At 42.6% G+C, this 18644-nt stretch overlaps 1 protein-coding gene across 9 annotated transcripts in view; it reads left to right on the top strand.

Moving 5' to 3' along the window:
• nrm (neuromusculin) overlaps nucleotides 1-18644 on the top strand; it is a 533882-nt gene that overhangs the window by 430489 nt on the left and 84749 nt on the right. For all 9 annotated transcript variants that reach the window (XM_033487004.2, XM_033487002.2, XM_033486998.2 and 6 more), the window contains exon 6: nucleotides 13675-13856. In XM_033487004.2, coding sequence (XP_033342895.2) covers nucleotides 13675-13856 — 182 coding nt within the window. The remainder of the gene's footprint in view (nucleotides 1-13674; nucleotides 13857-18644) is intronic.

The following is an 18644-nucleotide window of genomic DNA, read 5'->3' as shown; positions in this document are numbered from 1 at the left end:
GAAAAACATCGGGGCCATTATATCGATCGATATTTTTCCGAAAGATATTTCTACAAAAATGCCGGCCATCGTATTTTCAGTATGCGTCGGGACACGCGACGGAACGAATGGCGAGCTTCGAAAAAAACATGCGGAAAACGCTGGGCGAGTAGTTTTTCGGCCCAGAAATCCCGGCCCGGAATCCTGTGCCCGGTATAATACGCATTAACGGACCGGGAGCCGGTCTTGGCGGCAATTTTCGTTTGAACGTTTAACGAGTAAATAATTACTCGCGCGGCCAACAGCGTAGTACACGTGTGCAGCTCAGCGCATTCACCGTGCATAAACGAGATGGATAGCGGCTGCTTTAGAAGCAAATAAGTCGGTCATCCGAATACCAGAAATCCTCGAATTTCCCGTACCTCTGTCGACGCCGTTCTCCATCGCGAAATTTCGCGGGGACTATTTACCGGAATAATGGTGTGCCGGGCGAAGACACGTTTCGCCCGTGCGTTGAGAAAATTCGTATCATCGTTCGGCACACCGTTGTTGTCCAAACAACGGCGAAGCTGCGGAAAATTCGTAAAATTAAAATGTAGCGCCAGAAATTCTCTCCAATTGACGCTTGGATTGCGCTGAAAAATTGACAATTCGGGAAGAGGAGGTACACGATTGTTCGAGCCTTGTGGACAATTTATTTTTATAATTGTGGACAATTTATAACTATACAATTGAGAAGAGGCGATGATATTGTAGTAATTTTTCCCTAATTCGCGCTCAGATTGCGCGCGAAAGTGGACAATTCGGGAAGAGGAGGTACACGATTGTTCGAGCCTTGTGGACAATTTATTTTTATAATCGTGGATAATTTATAACTATACAATTGAGAAGAGGCGATGATATTGTAGTAATTTCTCCCTAATTCGCGCTCAGATTGCGCGCGAAAGTGGACAATTTGAGAACAGGAGACGCGATTATTTGAGCCTTGCGTCTCGTGGACAGTCGGTGAGTATAAAAACGAGCAGCAAGGTTATTTATAATATAATAAATATAATATATAATAATATATATATATATATATATATATATATATATGATAATATATAATAAATATAATATATAATATAATATAATAAAATATAATATATATAATAAATATAATATAATATAATATATATCTCCTGTTCCCAAATTGTCCACTTTTGTGCGAAATCTCAGCGCGAATCAGGGAGAAATTATTGTATTCTAGCCTTGCGGCTCGTCTCAAATTGTCCACTTTTGCGTATAATCTCAGCGCCAATTAGGGGGAATTTACTGTAGCTCGTTCGACTCTCGTACGATCCTCAGGAACAGCTTGCGCAAACGAAACGTCTGCGGCTTTTATTTTTCGTTCCACGTATCGATTCGACCAATTGTTTTATTCATGATTTTATGGTTCGATGAACAAGTAAAATTGCAACGCGGATGCGGAGAAATAAAAGGTATTGTAACGTGGAAAAATAAAGGACTTTATAACGTCCAGAAATAAAAAGACCGGAACGTAAAAAAAATATACAAAATTGTGTAAGATAAGGAAATAGAACGTTGTGTAACATTCGGAAATACAAAATTACGACAACAACCGGAAATAAAAAATCGTTCGATATTCGGAAATGAATGATCGTCAACGTCCAGAAACAAATGATCCGGGAATATCGGGCAATGCAAAATTGTACAATATCCTGAAATAAAAGATTATGTAAGATTCGGAAATAAAAGATCGTATTGTTATACTAAAAACTAAATACGGATGTATCGAATCAAATAATTTCGATCAGCATTCGATCTTTTAATCGTTAAGAAATGCATTTAGGCAGCTCGTTGTGTTTTTCAATGGTACTCCATCGCCTGGATCCATCGATTCGTTTGTCGCGCGACCATCGATCGAGATTAATTAACAATGACCGAGCGCAGAATGTCGAGAATATTCTAATACCTCTCGGTCATTATATTTCCTTTTGTAGCCGCTTTGTTCCGAACTCCCGAATGTTAAGCGGCCGTATCCGTGCACGCAATTTGGCTTTCAAATTACAAAAATCCAATTACGTTTTTGTCTAAAAATGCAGAAATGCGATCCGCCGGAAGGAGCCGGCTGTTATTTATTCATAAGTGGATCGGCGCGAGACTCGAGCAATAGGGCGCGCAACGGTAATCGATTCGAAAATATTTTGCATAAAAGCCACTCGATCTTTGTCATTTTCTCGGCATAAAGTATAGGAGGATATTAGATTCAGTTTCTGCGTTTAATATTTCATTACGATCCCGCTGTATGCATATTTATCAGTAAATAATCGGACAATACGTAATCTTCGTTCCGCGGGAAACTGTATTTTAATAACATTCACCGCGTTGCTTCTCTGCTCCGACACAACCGTACACATTTATTAATCGTGCGCGGTATTAATTATTATTATTATAGCGCAGCAGCATTACTTTTTGTCAATTTCTTCTTTCTTCCAACGTTGACATATGTTCGACGATTTTAACTGTGTCTCCTTTGCTCAAAATTTCGACCGAATCTTGTTCAATCTTTTTCCAGCAAATTCGTTATAATTCTAATAATTTGGTAATAAAATCGTTTAATCGCCGTGATGAATCTAGCGTTAAATCAAACTGTCGTCAGTGTCGATAGCGATTAGATTACATTTCAGTGAATAAAATAGTAAAGCAGTCTTTTAGCGAGTTCGGTTATTAAAAATATTTCCGAGCGCGATCGAATCGATCTCGAAATATAAAATATTCGAAATCGGTGACTTCGATCGATCCGACAAGTTCAGCATGAAACGGGACCATCGTGGCACTCGACGGCTATTATGGTCGGATTTCGGTGAGTACAACGGCGGAAAAGTTTCCACCGACGAGTTCGGTTATTAGGTATTTATGTTATTACCTGCGGCACATCGTAATACGGTGTGTCTATACAAACGGCCGGCAGTTTTCGCGCCCGTTCCACCGGCATTTCATTTAAAAGCCACGGTAGCCTATAAATTACTCAAGATTACTAAGCGGCGCGCAGCTGAATTGGCTTCGATCCCTTCCATGGCTTTAATCGCGCAGGAATAATGACTATTTTTATCCGGAATTCAATAGAAGGATCCGCCACCATTATCGGCTGCACCGACCGCGTCGACAACGGCCGGTTTTTGCGATACTTTCTTCGATTCCTGGCGACAGGAACCACGTAAACACGGGAACACCAAATAATTTTCATCCCTTAACCGGTTGGGTAGCTATGGGTGCCTCCATTTCGGGGCGCGCACCTATACGACGAGTATACTCGTCGAACACAGAGCGAGCGTCGCTGTTAAAATATTGCATCAAAAAGACGGTTTTATTTTAGAAAATTAATAATTTCGTTACCAATATTTAATTGTTCATTTAAGTAAGAACAAAAGTCGCGACTTTTTCGACGAGTATACTCGTCGTGACGCTTTCGTCGACTTTTCTGTACTCTTTGTTCTGCACTCGGATAGGGAACGAATATTTTTCTTTGCGAGTGCACTCATCCCTGACAGATAATATCAATTAATTAGATAATATCAATTAATTAGATAATATCAATTAATTAGGTAGTATTAGGAATTCGAGTTCTTCTTTAGAGACCCAAAAATACTTTCCATAACAAATTGCAAGTTGATATCAACGATTAACAATGCACTCTCGCAGGCATCCTACTTTAGAGTCCCAAAAATATTTTCCATATCAAATTGCAAGTTGATATCGACGATCAACAATGCACTCTTGCAATGCACTCTCGCAGGCGCCCTCCTTTAGAGTCTCAAAAATATTTTCCACATCAAATTGCAAATTGATATCAACGATCAACAATGCACTCTTGCAATGCACTCTCGCAGGCGTCCTCCTTTAGAGTCTCAAAAATATTTTCCATGTCAAATTACAAGTTGATATCGACGATCAACAATGCACTCTTGCAGGCGTCCTCCTTTAAAGTCTGTGACACAGTGCACTCTTGCAGGCAAAGTTTCGACAATGAAAGGAAGAAGAAACGTTCTAGTCAATAAAATACGATATTCGATTACCTCTTTCATTTTATATTCCCGTATATTTTACAATCATAAATTATGCCCCCGGAGAATTTCTTAATGCAGGCGCTATCTCGTACGAGCACATTGTATGTATAATACGCGTCGTCAATTTATTCGAGCACGTCCACGTTGACAACGAGCCGCGTGCTCACTTTGAAGTTCTGACAGAGATTTGATCGAATCGAGCGACCCGCGCACGGTTCACGCTTGCTTCACCGTCAATGCTATCTAAACCTTCACGCGTTTGAGGTTCATACGATGCGCTCCTCGCGGATGCTCAAATGAGTATACTTGCTTTGAGCGAGCGCTTCGAACTCCGAGCTTAATAAACACTGATAAAAAAGTCCGGGTATCGTTCGCGGAGTTTACGCGGCCCCGCCGGCTGCCTATAAATTCCCGGCAAAATTTTATAATTCACATAAATATTACGAATTATAATTACCGTAACCGGTAGCTGGGAATAAGTAAAGCGCGCAATGTTGAAAGCAGATAAAAGGAAAGCGCGCAGAAAGTTCCCCGTTTGCGACTCGCGCTCTCGAAAGTTGATCCGCAATTTTTAGTCTCGGTTTCACGATGCCATAATAGGTTACAAAGAAAAATTGTGCCGTTGTCGTCACTCGTACTTTGGATTATTCAAATGCCACCGGCACACTTTTTTACGTTGAGTACAATAGGAGTCGTGGCAAAAAATCGTGGATCAACTTTTCAGGGGACCTTTTGAAGAGTAATCTTTCTTCCGTGAAGTCGCGTTGAAGTGAACGTGCGACCATAATTCTATTTTTTATCGAAAAGTTGGACTTCGAGCGGATCGTTCGTAAATGTTCATCGAAATTGACGCGAGTATTGCCATTCGAAGAAAATTATTGTACCGTACGGTGTATTAATTAAATTATACGCTAAAATAATGCTGGTGAAATGACGAAAATAAAATGGAACGATGAAACAACGCATTACAAAGTTGAAATTGAAATGGCGTACTAAAATGATTCAACTAAATTGTACAATAAAATGACACGACAAAATGGAACGATGCAGTGATGCAACAAAATAATGCATTAAAACGATGTGTTATAACAAAATGGTACAAAAAAATGCTACGATACAATGATGCAATGAAACGATGTAATGAAACAGTACAATGAAATGATGCAACGGAAAGCTGCAATAAAAACGGCCCACTAAAATGATACTATAAAATAACGCAGTACAAAGCCAAAATAAAATGGTGCACAATGCAGCGATGCAATGCAACGATGCAATAAAACGATGTAATGAAATGGCACAAGAAAAAAATGATACAATACAATAATGCACTAAAATGGTAGAATACAATGATGCAATACAAAGCTAAAATAAAATGGTGCACAATGCAGCGATGCGATACAGTGATGCAATAAAACGATGCAATGAAATGGTACAAAGGGAATGATACAATAAAATAATGCAATAAAATGGTAGAATACAATGATGCAATAAAAGAACAGAAGAAGGAACAGAGAGCTGCAACAAGGAATAGTACATTAAAATGACACAATAAAACGACGCGACACACAGCTGCGACAAAACGATGCAATTTCATTGCAGAACACCGTTGCATACAACAAGAACGAGGCGCTCAATAAAATGCTGCAGTACGTTGAAAACATATTAGAAACGTGACGAAAATTTATATTTCCGACAAGCGTACATATCATTTCCACGGGATCCAGAATGAAATGGCTCGTCGTGGGTTGAAGGTTCAATCGAACCCGACAGAGTGGCCGACGCCTTCAGAAACTTCATTCCTTTCCGATATCGGCGCGGCCGGAAGGGGTCCCGGAGGGGGCGCGGGGTCGCGGGCTCGCGAATAAATCGATTAAATAAGCCGCTTTTAACGACTTGTCAGGGATTTAAAGTTGAATCGTCGCGAGTGGCCGCAACGTATCTGCGAAAGTCTCACGGCTGGAGCAGCTGCTGTCAAAAGTCAGGCCTCGGAACCTGTCGCCGCTCCGCGCCGCGCCGCGCCGCGCGAAAGTGCGAAAGAAACGCTCGCTGAAAGACGCCCGCCGGAGTTCCACAGGGGGGTGAAACCCGCTTCTTACCGGCAAACAAGACCCGGCAATCGCATCCGCGCCGATTCCGTACTTAAAAACTCGGCTCGGGCCCCGGGATCGGCTTCGCCAACCTGCTACCTCTCCCAGGAGCCATCTCGCCCGCGGTAAAGAAATATTTCACCCCCGTGGAAGTTCGTGTAATCGATGGAGCAACCGACGACTCCGAGGGCGAAAGGAGATCCTTCCGTGGATCACGGTAGACCCTCGATTATCCGAATTCAGAATCGACCGTTCAATATTCTTGTTATTTTCGATTAATCGTTATCTTCGATTCTACGGTTTTTCATCGTTATCGCTTGGAACAATAAATAATATCTATATAATAAAGATCGAGGAGAATCTAGTTCGGTTAATCGAGGTTCTAGTGTACCTTGATCTCTCGTTGTTCTTTTCTTCTTTTCTTTATTTAATGCTTGAGGATTAAAATAAAGTAATATAATAAAATAAATAAATATCTTATAGTAATATCTTATATAAAATAGTAAGTAATAGTAAGTAATAGTAATAGTAAAATAATAAGTAGTAAGTAGTAAGTAATAGTAAGAGAGTAATAGTAATAGTAAAGTAGTAAGTAGTATCTTATATATAGTAAGTAATATATAATAATAGTAAGTAATAAATATAGTATTTACTATATAAATATAGTAATAATAGTAAGTAATAAATATAGTATTTACTATATAAAAATATAGTAATAATAGTAAGTAATATCTTATATAAATATCTTATAATAAAATATCTTTTAGCGTCCTTTTTTCCTAAAATAAAAACTATGGAACCCGCCATTTTGACGATCACTGTAGCATTAATATTGAACGAATAATCCGATATATTATTATTATTATTATGTAATGCCCAGAAATTATTGTTTAAGTTGAATGCTTACTGTGTATAGTATACCTAAATCAATTTAGAGACCTGTTAATTGGTTGTTGGTGACACTAGTGGATCGTTAAAACGTTAAAAAACGATCGCAGAGCGGAGACCCTCGCTATTTTGTTTTTGTAACATTTTTAGTTCAACAGCTGGTACAATATCGTTCCATGCATCGCATCAAGGAATGCATTTATTTTTCATTATACTCGGTGTGCATTTTGTTGGAACTACTCAGTTTAGATCGTCTAGCTTCATGGCGCATTTTCGAAGACCCGAGGAGAGCGACGGGGTAATTTAGATTCCATCGCGAGACACATTCTGTCGTTGCGAATCGTTCGATTAGGGTATTATGTCTCTAAGCGATTGAAGAAAATGCCGTAATTTTCGATCGATTTTCCATCTTTGGAAATTCTCCGTCTCTTCTTCCAAAGCTTCCAAGCTTGATCATTTCTTCGGGATCTTCCCAAAAAATCCATCGAATTGAATAAATTATATTCTTCGAACTGTAAGAGCTTCTGATTTGTAAAATTGTATCGGTTTCGATGACCGAGCTCTTTTTACGTTTCAGTGGAACACAGTTATCGCAAAGTTTTGCCTACGATCTGCTATCTTAATCGATCCTTTGACCCGCAACATCGCACGAAACGTGTTACAAAGATTTTAATGAATATAAATATTATTCAGTTCGCGCCGGTCACGGGAAAATGTTATTCTGCATTTATGAATATTCAGTTCTTTCGATAAATACATACTGTCTAGCCGCTGCCTACAACGAAATAATTCTCGCCGTGCTTGTTACATGGAATTAAACGTACAGTGGCCCGCAAAAGCGTTCGTACACCTTTCAAAACGCGATGACTTTTTCAAAACTGCACTATATGATTCGATTGTTTTTAGAGAGACGGTCCAGTCTACTAGACAATGACTAAAATGCTTTTTATTAAATTTTGCTACCACTTGAAATGACAAAAATCGTTTTTAACTTTTTTATTCGAGCTTATAACGAAAATTTAAAAAATGCCTCTCGTATTATTAAAAAAAAAACATTTTAGCCATTGTCTAGTAGACTAGTCCCTCTGTCACCTAAAGAAAAAAAAAATTGTTTTTGAAAAAGCCACTGTGTTTCAAAAGGCGCACTTCGATTCCTGTTATTTTATTAGGAATAGAATTTACAAATTGCAAACAATCGCATTTAACAACACCGTAGCCAACGTTATCCGCTTTCACAGACAATAGATAATACCCTTTGCCCGTGCATATTGTTGCTGACACGAAAGTACAATACATTCAGAGATAACATTCGGTCGTCCGAATAATGCGTCCTGGATATGAGCTTCCGACTGCCAAAATTAAACGCAAATATAAAATTCATTTCGAATATATTTCGATAAATATTTTTATACGGTAACAGGTTCTTTTATCTCCTTCAAATCGACTCGCACATGTCCAGGAACAAAGATGCGCGGCGAAACCGTCGATCAAGCTCCGTCGAAGTGAACCTTGCCAAACCAACGACGGACTCCGACGTAAAACTCTTAAGGTCATGGACAGAGAAATCCCTAATCGGATAATAATTATCGAGGGAGCAAACCTCCCGCGCGCGGCAAACCAGGGATATTAGTTATCGCGAGAAGGTGGCGGAGGAGGAAAGGGGCGTTTGAAACGCAAATCTAAAGACGGTAATCGAGGTAGCGATTGAGGGAGTTACAGAGGAGAGGGGGGGGGGGAGGCGAGTCGGGGTTGAATCGCGTGAAAAACACTTTGAACTGCCTTTCTACGAAAATTACTTTCGCTTTCCTCAATTATCCCCGCGAAATCCTATTACCTTCGTCGAAAAATTTCCCTATTATTCTTCGAAACCGCACGAGACCCGGCTCGATCGACCGTTCTCGCTGAATGCGGCCGCGATTGTGTGCACGAACACCCGCGCGTGCATGCACACGCGCGCGCGTATACACACGCACGCGTATAGATGCACGCATACGGAGAGAGAGAGAGAGAGAGAGAGAGGGAGACTCAGAGAGCAAGATAGAGAGAGAGAGAGAGAGAGAGACTCAGAGAGCAAGATAGAGAGAGAGAGAGAGAGAGAGAGAGAGACTCAGAGAGCAAGATAGATAGATAGAGAGAGAGAGAGAGAGACTCAGAGAGCAAGATAGATAGATAGATAGAGAGAGAGAGAGAGACTCAGAGAGTAAGATAGAGAGAGAGAGAGAGAGACTCAGAGAGCAAGATAGAGAGAGAGAGAGAGAGAGAGAGAGAAAGACTCAGAGAGTAAGATAGAGAGAGAGAGACTCAGAGAGCAAGATAGAGAGAGAGAGAGAGACTCAGAGAGCAAGAGAGAGAGAGAGAGAAACTCAGAGAGCAAGATATAGAGAGAGAGACTCAGAGAGCAAGAGAGAGAGAGAGAGAGAGAGAGAGAGAGACATACAACGGAGCTCGAAAGTTGCAGCCCGCGTCTCGGAAGCGACGTTACGGACAGGTCGAGAGGGAGCCTCGCGCTCGCGCGCGTCGTTAAAAATAAGAACGGCAGAAAAGGAAGAACAGGTAGTTGTCATTTTTTCTTCCGCTTTCTTCTCGTTAAAGGGGTGCAGGAATAGGAGAGAGCGAGGCGGGTCGACGCGCGCGGTTCAAGGCAAATGCAATCCCCGATATTAGATTCCCCGTTCGCTCCCCACCCAGTTCCGAATCGACAGTCTTTCTTTTCACGTTCCCGCCTCGTCGCGTCGTTTCGCTGATTGCTCGCCCCGTTGGTTTCACTCGAAAATTATCTCTCGTGTAATCGTCCCGAGGAAAGTTTCTTCTCTCTGTGTTTCCCCCCGGCAGGGGGTGGCGAAGGAGGACGGGGGGACCGGGACCGTCCAGAGCCAAAGGGAAAAGTTCGGTTTATTCGCACCCAGACAAAGCCGTTGGATGCCAGCATGTGAACTTTTTAATGTTTCTTCGGTCCAGGAAGCAGACCCGAGAGCCACGCCGAGTGGCTCGCCCCGGAGTAGCCGGAAATTGAACTTGCCGGATGATAAAAAGCGGGAGCCCGCAATGTAGTCGGGGTCTTCGTAGACCGTCTTCGCCGGGCGAACGGATTCCTGCTGTTTGTTGCTCGCGGACGAGCGGAATACAAATTGTTGCCCAGCTGGCGATCGCCCCTGTTCGAGCGAATTTATTTAGCCGACTCGGTAGAACTCGACCCGGTTGTAACCGCGCCGCAGATCCTTTCGCGTTTATGTGGCAAAAATGAACGCGTCGCGTCGCGACGACGGTGGTCTTCTTAGCTGAAACCGCTGCGAACATAGTCGAACGGTGTAAAAACGATAAAATCGCTGCAACAATCGTATCTCCTCTTCCAAAATTGTCCATTTTGAAGGCTAGAGGAAAATTAGGGAGAATTTACTGTATTTCTATGCTTCATCGTTGCGATCAACGTTTATCGAACGCGATGCAAACGCAGGCGTTCGCGAGCTAATCGAAATCTATTTTTCAACAACGTTAAATTGTAATTAACACGTTCGTCGGAAGCGATTGAATAAATTCCCCGCTCGAAAATTTCTATTTTCACGTTAAACAAAGCGGAATCGCTAATTCCCCGATCTATAGAACGAGAAAAAATGAAATAAAATTCAGCATAATTTTCATTTCATAACCGAGATTGCACTGAAACTGTTCAATTCGTGGAACAAATGTCTCGGAACCCTGAATCGAGGAAAGTTCATCAACCGGTTCTAATTTCTCTGTAAATAAAAAAGAAGAGTTTCCGCTGTTTCTATCGCGCACCGAATATTTCATAGAACAGAGCTTTCGCGAATCCGTTTCGAAGAGCCTGCGAATCGTCGCGCGGCCAGGCTTCCGATTCTCTAATGACCCGCGCGACTTATTTCCACCGAAGCCTCTTTTATTATCCGGCTATCTGTGTTTTGGAGTAAACGGCAGCAACGCGATCCGAAAATTGGCCGGCGCTCGCTGTTGCAGTTCAATTACACAGATAGCCGAGATGACAGAAGTCGAACCTCCCATCTGGAACGTCCTCTCTTCATTTCCTGCCGGCCGAACACGACAAACGAAAGCTTTCGCTTGTGAACTTTATGACTGGTTTCCGAAATCCCCGTGTGATTTTACGATATCTGCCGATAGCCGGCGAACATGGACGTGCACTAGCGCTTAGAAATTTTACTACACGCCAGACCCGAAACCGTGCTAAAAGCGCCCGACTGGAAACTTTTTAATATTCCTCACCGTCGAATGTGCCCGTTAACTAATGCTCTCGCATATGCGCCTCCAACTGCAAACTGTCCGATAAATATTACGATTTTATGACAGCGACAACTTCGGGACAATCTTTTATATAATATATTACTTATATATTACAATATATTGGTAATATATACAATAGTATATAGTAATAGTAATATAATACTATAATATATATAATATAATATATATTACAATATTTATATAATATATTATATATATATATGTATATATTACTATATTATTATATATTTCCAGTTATGCCAAAGTTATATCAAAGTTATGCTAAAGTTATGTCAGTATTATACGAAATAAAAGTTAATAAATGCTCATTATACTCGTATAGCCATATAATACTTAGTACAATTTTGCTCTTCACATTTCTACCATAAATGCATAAAATCCACATTCCACTAATCACCGACTCGAATCTCAATCTAACAGAGTGTTTCACTATTTTATTCTTCCCTTTCACATTTCTGCCACAAACGCATAAAATCGACATTCTACCAATTTAATTCCCAAAGTGTGCAGAAGTGTTTCCAGTTACCCGGACAACCGAAAGCACTGATAACGGTTTCCCCGGAACAGCGTGTCTTAAACCACCAACAGTCTTGCAAGATAGAGGCAGATCCCCGGCGAAGGCAAGATCCCATCGAATTCCTTTGATGCAACTTGACTTTCTGATTTCCCTGCGCCACCCATCGGCGCCCCGTCTTTATGCAACCGAGTTTCTCAATCTTGCTCCGTCCCCGGTTGTCCGGGCTCCGAGCTTATACGCCCGCATATTATTCTTCCGTGAGACAGCGGCTCAGCCCCGGTGCCACGTTAGATCGCGAGGAACGAACTGTAACGCGTATAGAGGGTGTCCCGAAATTATGGTATTTCCGGGAAACGTCGGGTTCCCGAGGCGATTCGAAGCAACTTTTTCCTTAGCGAAAATGCGATCCGCGGCTTCGTTCGCGAGTTATTAACGAAAAACGTTGACCAATGAGAGGCAAGAGCTCGGCTGGCGCGAGGCGGCGCGAGCGGACGAACCGTGGTTCCGCTGATTGGCTCGGCCGCGTAGCGCTGGGCAAGCTCGCCTCTCATTGGTCACTGTTTTTCGTTGATAACTCGCGAACGAAGCCGCGGATCGCATTTTCGCTGAGGACAAAGTTGCTTCGAATAACCTCAGGAATCTCCCGGTTCCAGGTGTTAACATAATTATGGGACACCCTGTATACTTCCTTTCTTTCGTACACGCACGAGCTCGGAGGAAGGTGCGGGAAAACGTGTCATGAATCAATTGCGGTCCCGCGTTCCCGTTGGACGAAAGAGAGAAAAAAACGACGAAGGCTAAAGGTTGCATCACTGTCAAGCCCGCCCAACACGATAATTGGATTTTCTGAATAATGCGTTCCTCGCCGGGGCTTATCGTTTATTTTCTTCGGGTTTGGCCCGCCGGTATCCTTCTGCGGGGAAATTTAAATGGATCCGGCGGACGAGACGTTATGCGGTTTCGTTGGGCCGCGGCGCACTGAAAATTTAAGCGGCCCGGACGCGCTCGGCAGTTTGGACAGCGCATTGTAATTTTCAACTTGCGACGCCCGTCCAGATTATCTGCCGCTCGCGAAGTATTACAATCGTCCGCGTTTTCGTCTGGTAATCCACGAATTTCGATGCACTGGCCCGAAAGCGAAAGCTCGAAAGCGACTGTTACGGTTCGAATTACGATTATCGGCGGACGGTTTTGTATCCGCTGGAACAATTTTCGCATAGAAATTCGACGGTATAAAAAAAGTCCAAATATAATTAAGCTAAATTATTTCTAGCGATATTTTATGCAGCCGTCTCTTGTGTCTCGAGTTGCTCGCACGCGATGAAGACGAGGGAATTCCGAGCCGGCTGCAAGACTTCGCTTGTTTCTAAAACTTTAGAATTAAAGTTCTAGAAGAATTAGAAAAGCAAGATAATTGTTATGTCGAATGAAACGTTCGACCAAAAAGTATTCGTTCGGATAACTGTCTCGGATAAATATTTACAGTAATGTCTCTCTAATTGACGCTCTAATTGACGCTCGGATTGTCCACAAAAATGGTCAATTTGAGAAGCGGAGATACGATTATTCGAGCCTTGCACCTCGTTTTTATAGTTGTTGACGATTCGTAACTATAAAAATGAACCGCAAGGATCATTTTTGTCGCATTACCGTATTCGAAACAATCCGAATAACTTTTACAATGTAGAATAACATATTTATCGAGCGATCTCCGCGCACAAAACGTCTCGACGGATCCGATTGTCCCGCGTGCTCTGCAATATCACACGCTTTAAATGTCCCCCCCCCTCCCCTTCCCGAGGTTAACATCCCCGGGCACGGAAGTTTAAATATTTCTACGACGTGACATCTTTTCCAGTGCGACCGCTGAAGATGGATTTAAACGGGGTGGTGGGCCACGTCGTGCGAGGAACGAACATCCTTCTGCAGTGCACGGTACGAGCGGCGAGACCCGCGGCGAATGTCACCTGGCAGAATGGCACCGAGTACTTGGAGAGCAACGACAGATTCGAGATGTTCGAGACGAAAGTGCAGGAGAACGTGAGTACCGTCTCTCCGAATTCGTGTGCATACGTGTCGGTTTTGCAAAATTAACGCGGCTAAGTCCCTCCCCGCCGACGTTTTATTCCGTTCGGCGACGCGAAATATACTCGGCGACGACGACAAAGACGACGACGACGAAGACGACGAAGACGCTTAATTGACAGAAGTAGCTAAATCAGCCCCCTTCGTGCTTTTATCCCCGTTGTTCCGTTTCGCGCAATTCGTATACTTGGCGATTCCGCGATTTTTCGATGCGTCGCCTCTGGCAAAAGATATTTGTTCAGAAGAAATATCAACGAGAGTACAAAATATTGTTTACATCGTGTGATATACTTTATTGTACAGTTTATTATTTGCTTTCGGGTAACTCTTTAACGATCACAATGATCTTTCTACTGAAATAAATCGAAACGAGAGAATCCAGAGAGGAAGCGAAATAATATCGATTTAATAAAAAGTTTACAAAGTGTACCAGCGTACACTTTGCCACCAACGTACTAATAGGTACAAAAATGAATTCACCCTTAATTAGCAATTCCATATTTCCTCGATCATTTCACGTCGCTTCGATCATGTCCTGATAACTGTCTAATTTTTTTAATCGAATCATCGTACGTGAAAAATAAACCGTTCTCGTCGAACGATTCTCATCGCGAGTCGGTTCGCAAAATCTGACAGCGAAACTTAACGTAACTGTCGTCACGGATCCGTCGGTTCACCGTTGCATCTCAGCTCTCCGTTAAGTGGTATTCTTTCGGGCACTCGCGAACTGCGATTCGCTGCGAGAACAACGAACACGTTCTTTCGTCAACTTCCCGAAACCGTGTTAACGCAGTTGGATGTTTCGACGAGCAAATATTTTCACTAACAAAGTGCTCTGGCGCTCGCTGCATAAGCTGTCCCGAGACGTCTCTCGCAGCGAGTTCCCGAGCAATAAACTACTTTGTTCTCTGAATAAACGGGAATCCGTAGTTGATGATACTTGAAGCGCGAAAGCAATTACTCAAATTCGGCCGGCGACGCGACGTTTTCGGTATATTTCATTGGGACGTGGGTCGCTTGCTCGTTTCAAACAAGATCGATCGGCAACGCGCAGCGTTCGAGTTGCTTAAAAGTTACAGCAATGTCTCCCTAACCGACGCTCAGATTGTCCACAAAGAGAGAGAGGTTTGTTTTTATAGTTACGAATTGTCAACAATTATAAAATTATTATATGGTTAATTATATAATCGCATCTCCTCTTCCCAAATTGTCCATTTTTGTGTGCACGATCCGAGCGTCAATTAGGGAGACATTACTGTACTCTGTTTCATTCCGTGGGTAACGATTTATTCAGAAATTTATTGGATTCGCGACATTTTTATGGTTAGACGTTGCTTCAGAAAAGTCGCTCGGATTTTCGAAATTTTTATAGACAGAAATACGTGTACGCAGAATTGAATTTTCTAAATGTTCGTAGGCGTGTATCGGTCGACCAGAAAATGATTATGATCTCTAAGAGTCCATGTTACAACGTTATTCGTTCACTCTATCGTAGTTCGCTCAACTATTATTTCCAGCAAACGCATAATATCCACAGTTTAATTGCAAGCACAGTAAATTCTACTTCACGAGCAGAGAAAATACAAAAGTTACTTTTTAACATACTTCCGTAAGTTCGAAAGCCTGCAGCCAATCGATTTTCGTAATATTCATTAAGCTGAGAGGAAAGTTTCGGACCTAATGACTCCGCTGTTTCGATGCTATTTTAAACATTTAATAACAGCAATATACATATATGTATATATTAATAATAAATAAATATTAATAATATAGCAATAATAACAATAATAGCAATAATAATCGTGGTATAATAAAACGGACGATTCGTTCTAGCAATTCGTAGCGCATAACATTTTGAATCTACTATCCGAGTTCCACGTTCGGTTTTCGATACCTTCGGGAACGATGCACACGCCTCGTATATTTCCAACATCGAGCAATTGACAGTCAATTATTCATGAGCCCTTGACTGAACAAAGGTTCTCTTATTCGGGCATGAAAAAGTGATTTCACAGATGAATAAGGTGTTCCAGGCTTCTCGCATCGGAAAATCATTATATGTCATTTCGGTCTGCGACGGTGTAATAACGCATACACGTATATATCGCGGATCTGTACGCCACGCCGCCATCATAAATCCATTATGGCAATATCTGAAGCTATAAAGTCACTTCAGTTTGGCTGGCTGAATAAGAAATCGGATCACTTTTCTTGCTCGCTCTCTAAGAAACGATAACTTGATCGTCGCGTTCGCGCCGGCATTGTTATTAGCGATCGTGCCCCGAGTGTTCTACAGTCATTTCTTTAAGAAATGTTCGGTGGAAAAAGGCGAAAAGAGGCAGCGGCCAGCATGTCTAATTTTTTTGCCACGATTCGAAGGCAATTTAGAGGCCACGTGACACGATTCGAAGGCAATTCGGGGGCCACGTGACACGATTCGAAGGCAATTCAGAGGCCATGTGACACGATTCGAAAGCAATTCGAAAGCCACGTGACACGATTTGAAGGCAATTCCGAGGCCACGTGACACGATTCGAAGGCAATTCGGAGGCCACGTGCCTACTACAATAAATTCTCCCTAATTCACGCTTATACTGTGCCCAAAAGTGGACAATTTAGAAAGACAAGATACTATCATAGTCCTACGACTGGCACAAGGAAATTCACGGCAACCGGAAATTTGGCATTTCCGGGAGAATTTACTCTATTCAGACCTTCGAGTTGAAAACCGTTCGGAAACAAAAATCAAGATTCCGTCGAGCTTTCTAAATAATACCAGCTAATTCCGGGTTCCCCGGGCAACACAACTTTCCATTAGCGAAATGCGGTTAGCTTCACGCCCGGGTACAACGTATTATTAATTGGTCCTGGCAGAATTGTGAATCGCATTATCGGCGCGGTTCTAGCGCTCGGTTTTCGGCGCGTCACGGATCATAATTAGCATTGTTTATCGAGTGCGCTTGATTATGGCGCGCGGGTGACTCAACGACTGAATCACGCGGCTTTGAACTTGGCAACAGACGGAATTTGCATAGAGCCAAGTAATTATGTGCCGCAAACGCTCGTCGATGTAAACATCGCGGCGAACGCGAGATTAAGTGGATTCGCCCGAGCAACCTTGATGGCGGTCTTTCTTCGTCTTCGTCGTTCCCGTGGGTTTTCGGGCCACTTCCGTGGCACGTGTCCCCGCGTGACCTTCTTTTCGATGCAGGTTCACCGCGGCGGAAGCTTCTCGATTTTTCTGGGCTCAAAATATCGAAATCTCCGTCGTTGGAAGCGCGATAGGAAAGACTTCTGCGGGCTTCTTTTCGCGAAACAAAAATTGTGAGAAATGGGAATTAAACAATTCTTGAAATGATTTCAACGAATCCTGTCACGAGACATGTGGCCTTCAAATTGCCTTCGAATCGTGTCACGTGGCCTCCGAATTACCTTCGAATCGTATCATGTGGCCTCCGAATTGCCTTCGAATCGTGTCACGTTGCCCGTGAATTGCCTTCGAATCGTGTCACGTGGCCTCCGAATTGCCTTCGAATCGTATCATGTGACCTCCGAATTGCCTTCGAATCGTGTCACGTTGCCCGTGAATTGCCTTCGAATCGTGTCACGTGGCCTCCGAATTGCCTTCGAATCTGCCTTCTTTTGCCTCTTGCGCACGAGTTACTATAAAAACGAGCCGAAATATCGCGACTCAGTATCAGAACATTTCTAGGAGAAATTACGGTACTCCGGTGAAGGTACTAGGTCTAGTTGGAGGCACGTATTTCAGCTTCCGAATTTTTCCCGAACTAAACGAATTACTTCGATTTCACGGTAATTTTGAGGTCGGCGCTCGCGCCGTTAAAGAGCTGGCTATATAGCCAGACGATCTCTATACGAAATGAGTAGCTCATTAAGCGGGTGGAGTTCGGACAGCCGACGGTTGAAAGTTTCCGCAAGACCGTCTTCACTTCTCAGCCGGGTCCTCCCGACTCCTCCTTCAGCCATCGGCTGCTGCGCTCCAATGAACTATGACCCTGAGTTATTAGCCATAGTCTCCGACAATACGGCGAATCGTATTCAAAGGGAATCCTATTAATCCCGCCGAGATTATTTCGCCGGCTCGGAAACTTATTCTCCATTTTTCACCGGTATTGGTTTCGGGACCTGGTCTCCGGTGTTTTCGGGATTTTTGGTCGCCGTGACGGATGGTCTCCTCTACCATGGGCCAAAGTATAAAGCGATGATTTGTTTTAAAACTGGTCCGAACGACTTGAATATTTGTCGAATGTTAAAGAGACTAGTTCACTGTACAGTGACCGAAATAACTTTGTCCAAGTTTGCTATTTCTTGGAATAACGGTATAAAATAAAAAGGGAGTTTTCTGAGCCTTTTTATTGGAATCTCGAACGAAAATTTAAACAACGCGTTTTGCAGATCTCGATAACTATATCTGAATGAGACGCGGACTTGCCAATGTCAAGGTTATGTCAAAAACCGCAGATCTGTTACAATTACATCCAGTCGAATTGCATCGATAATCCAGGAAAAATACTAGTATTCGAACCGTAAGGATAATACAATATCATTCTCTCGCGCGATATTGCCTCCGTTCTATCAATTTCTACGCTAAAAGTGCATATACACCGTTCACCGTGATTTTTCTCAATTATTAATGTTTATCGACAACGTTGAAGCTCGAATTAACTATTAATAACAGCGACCCTGGCAGGTGACACCCCAATTTCCATGAAACTTGCACAT

Source organism: Megalopta genalis, chromosome 2 (genome assembly GCF_051020955.1).
Source record: "Megalopta genalis isolate 19385.01 chromosome 2, iyMegGena1_principal, whole genome shotgun sequence".
Classification (NCBI taxonomy): Eukaryota; Metazoa; Arthropoda; class Insecta; order Hymenoptera; family Halictidae; genus Megalopta; species Megalopta genalis.
The sequence above is the reverse complement of the archived record's forward strand: the minus strand, read 5'-3'. Positions and strand labels throughout refer to the sequence as shown.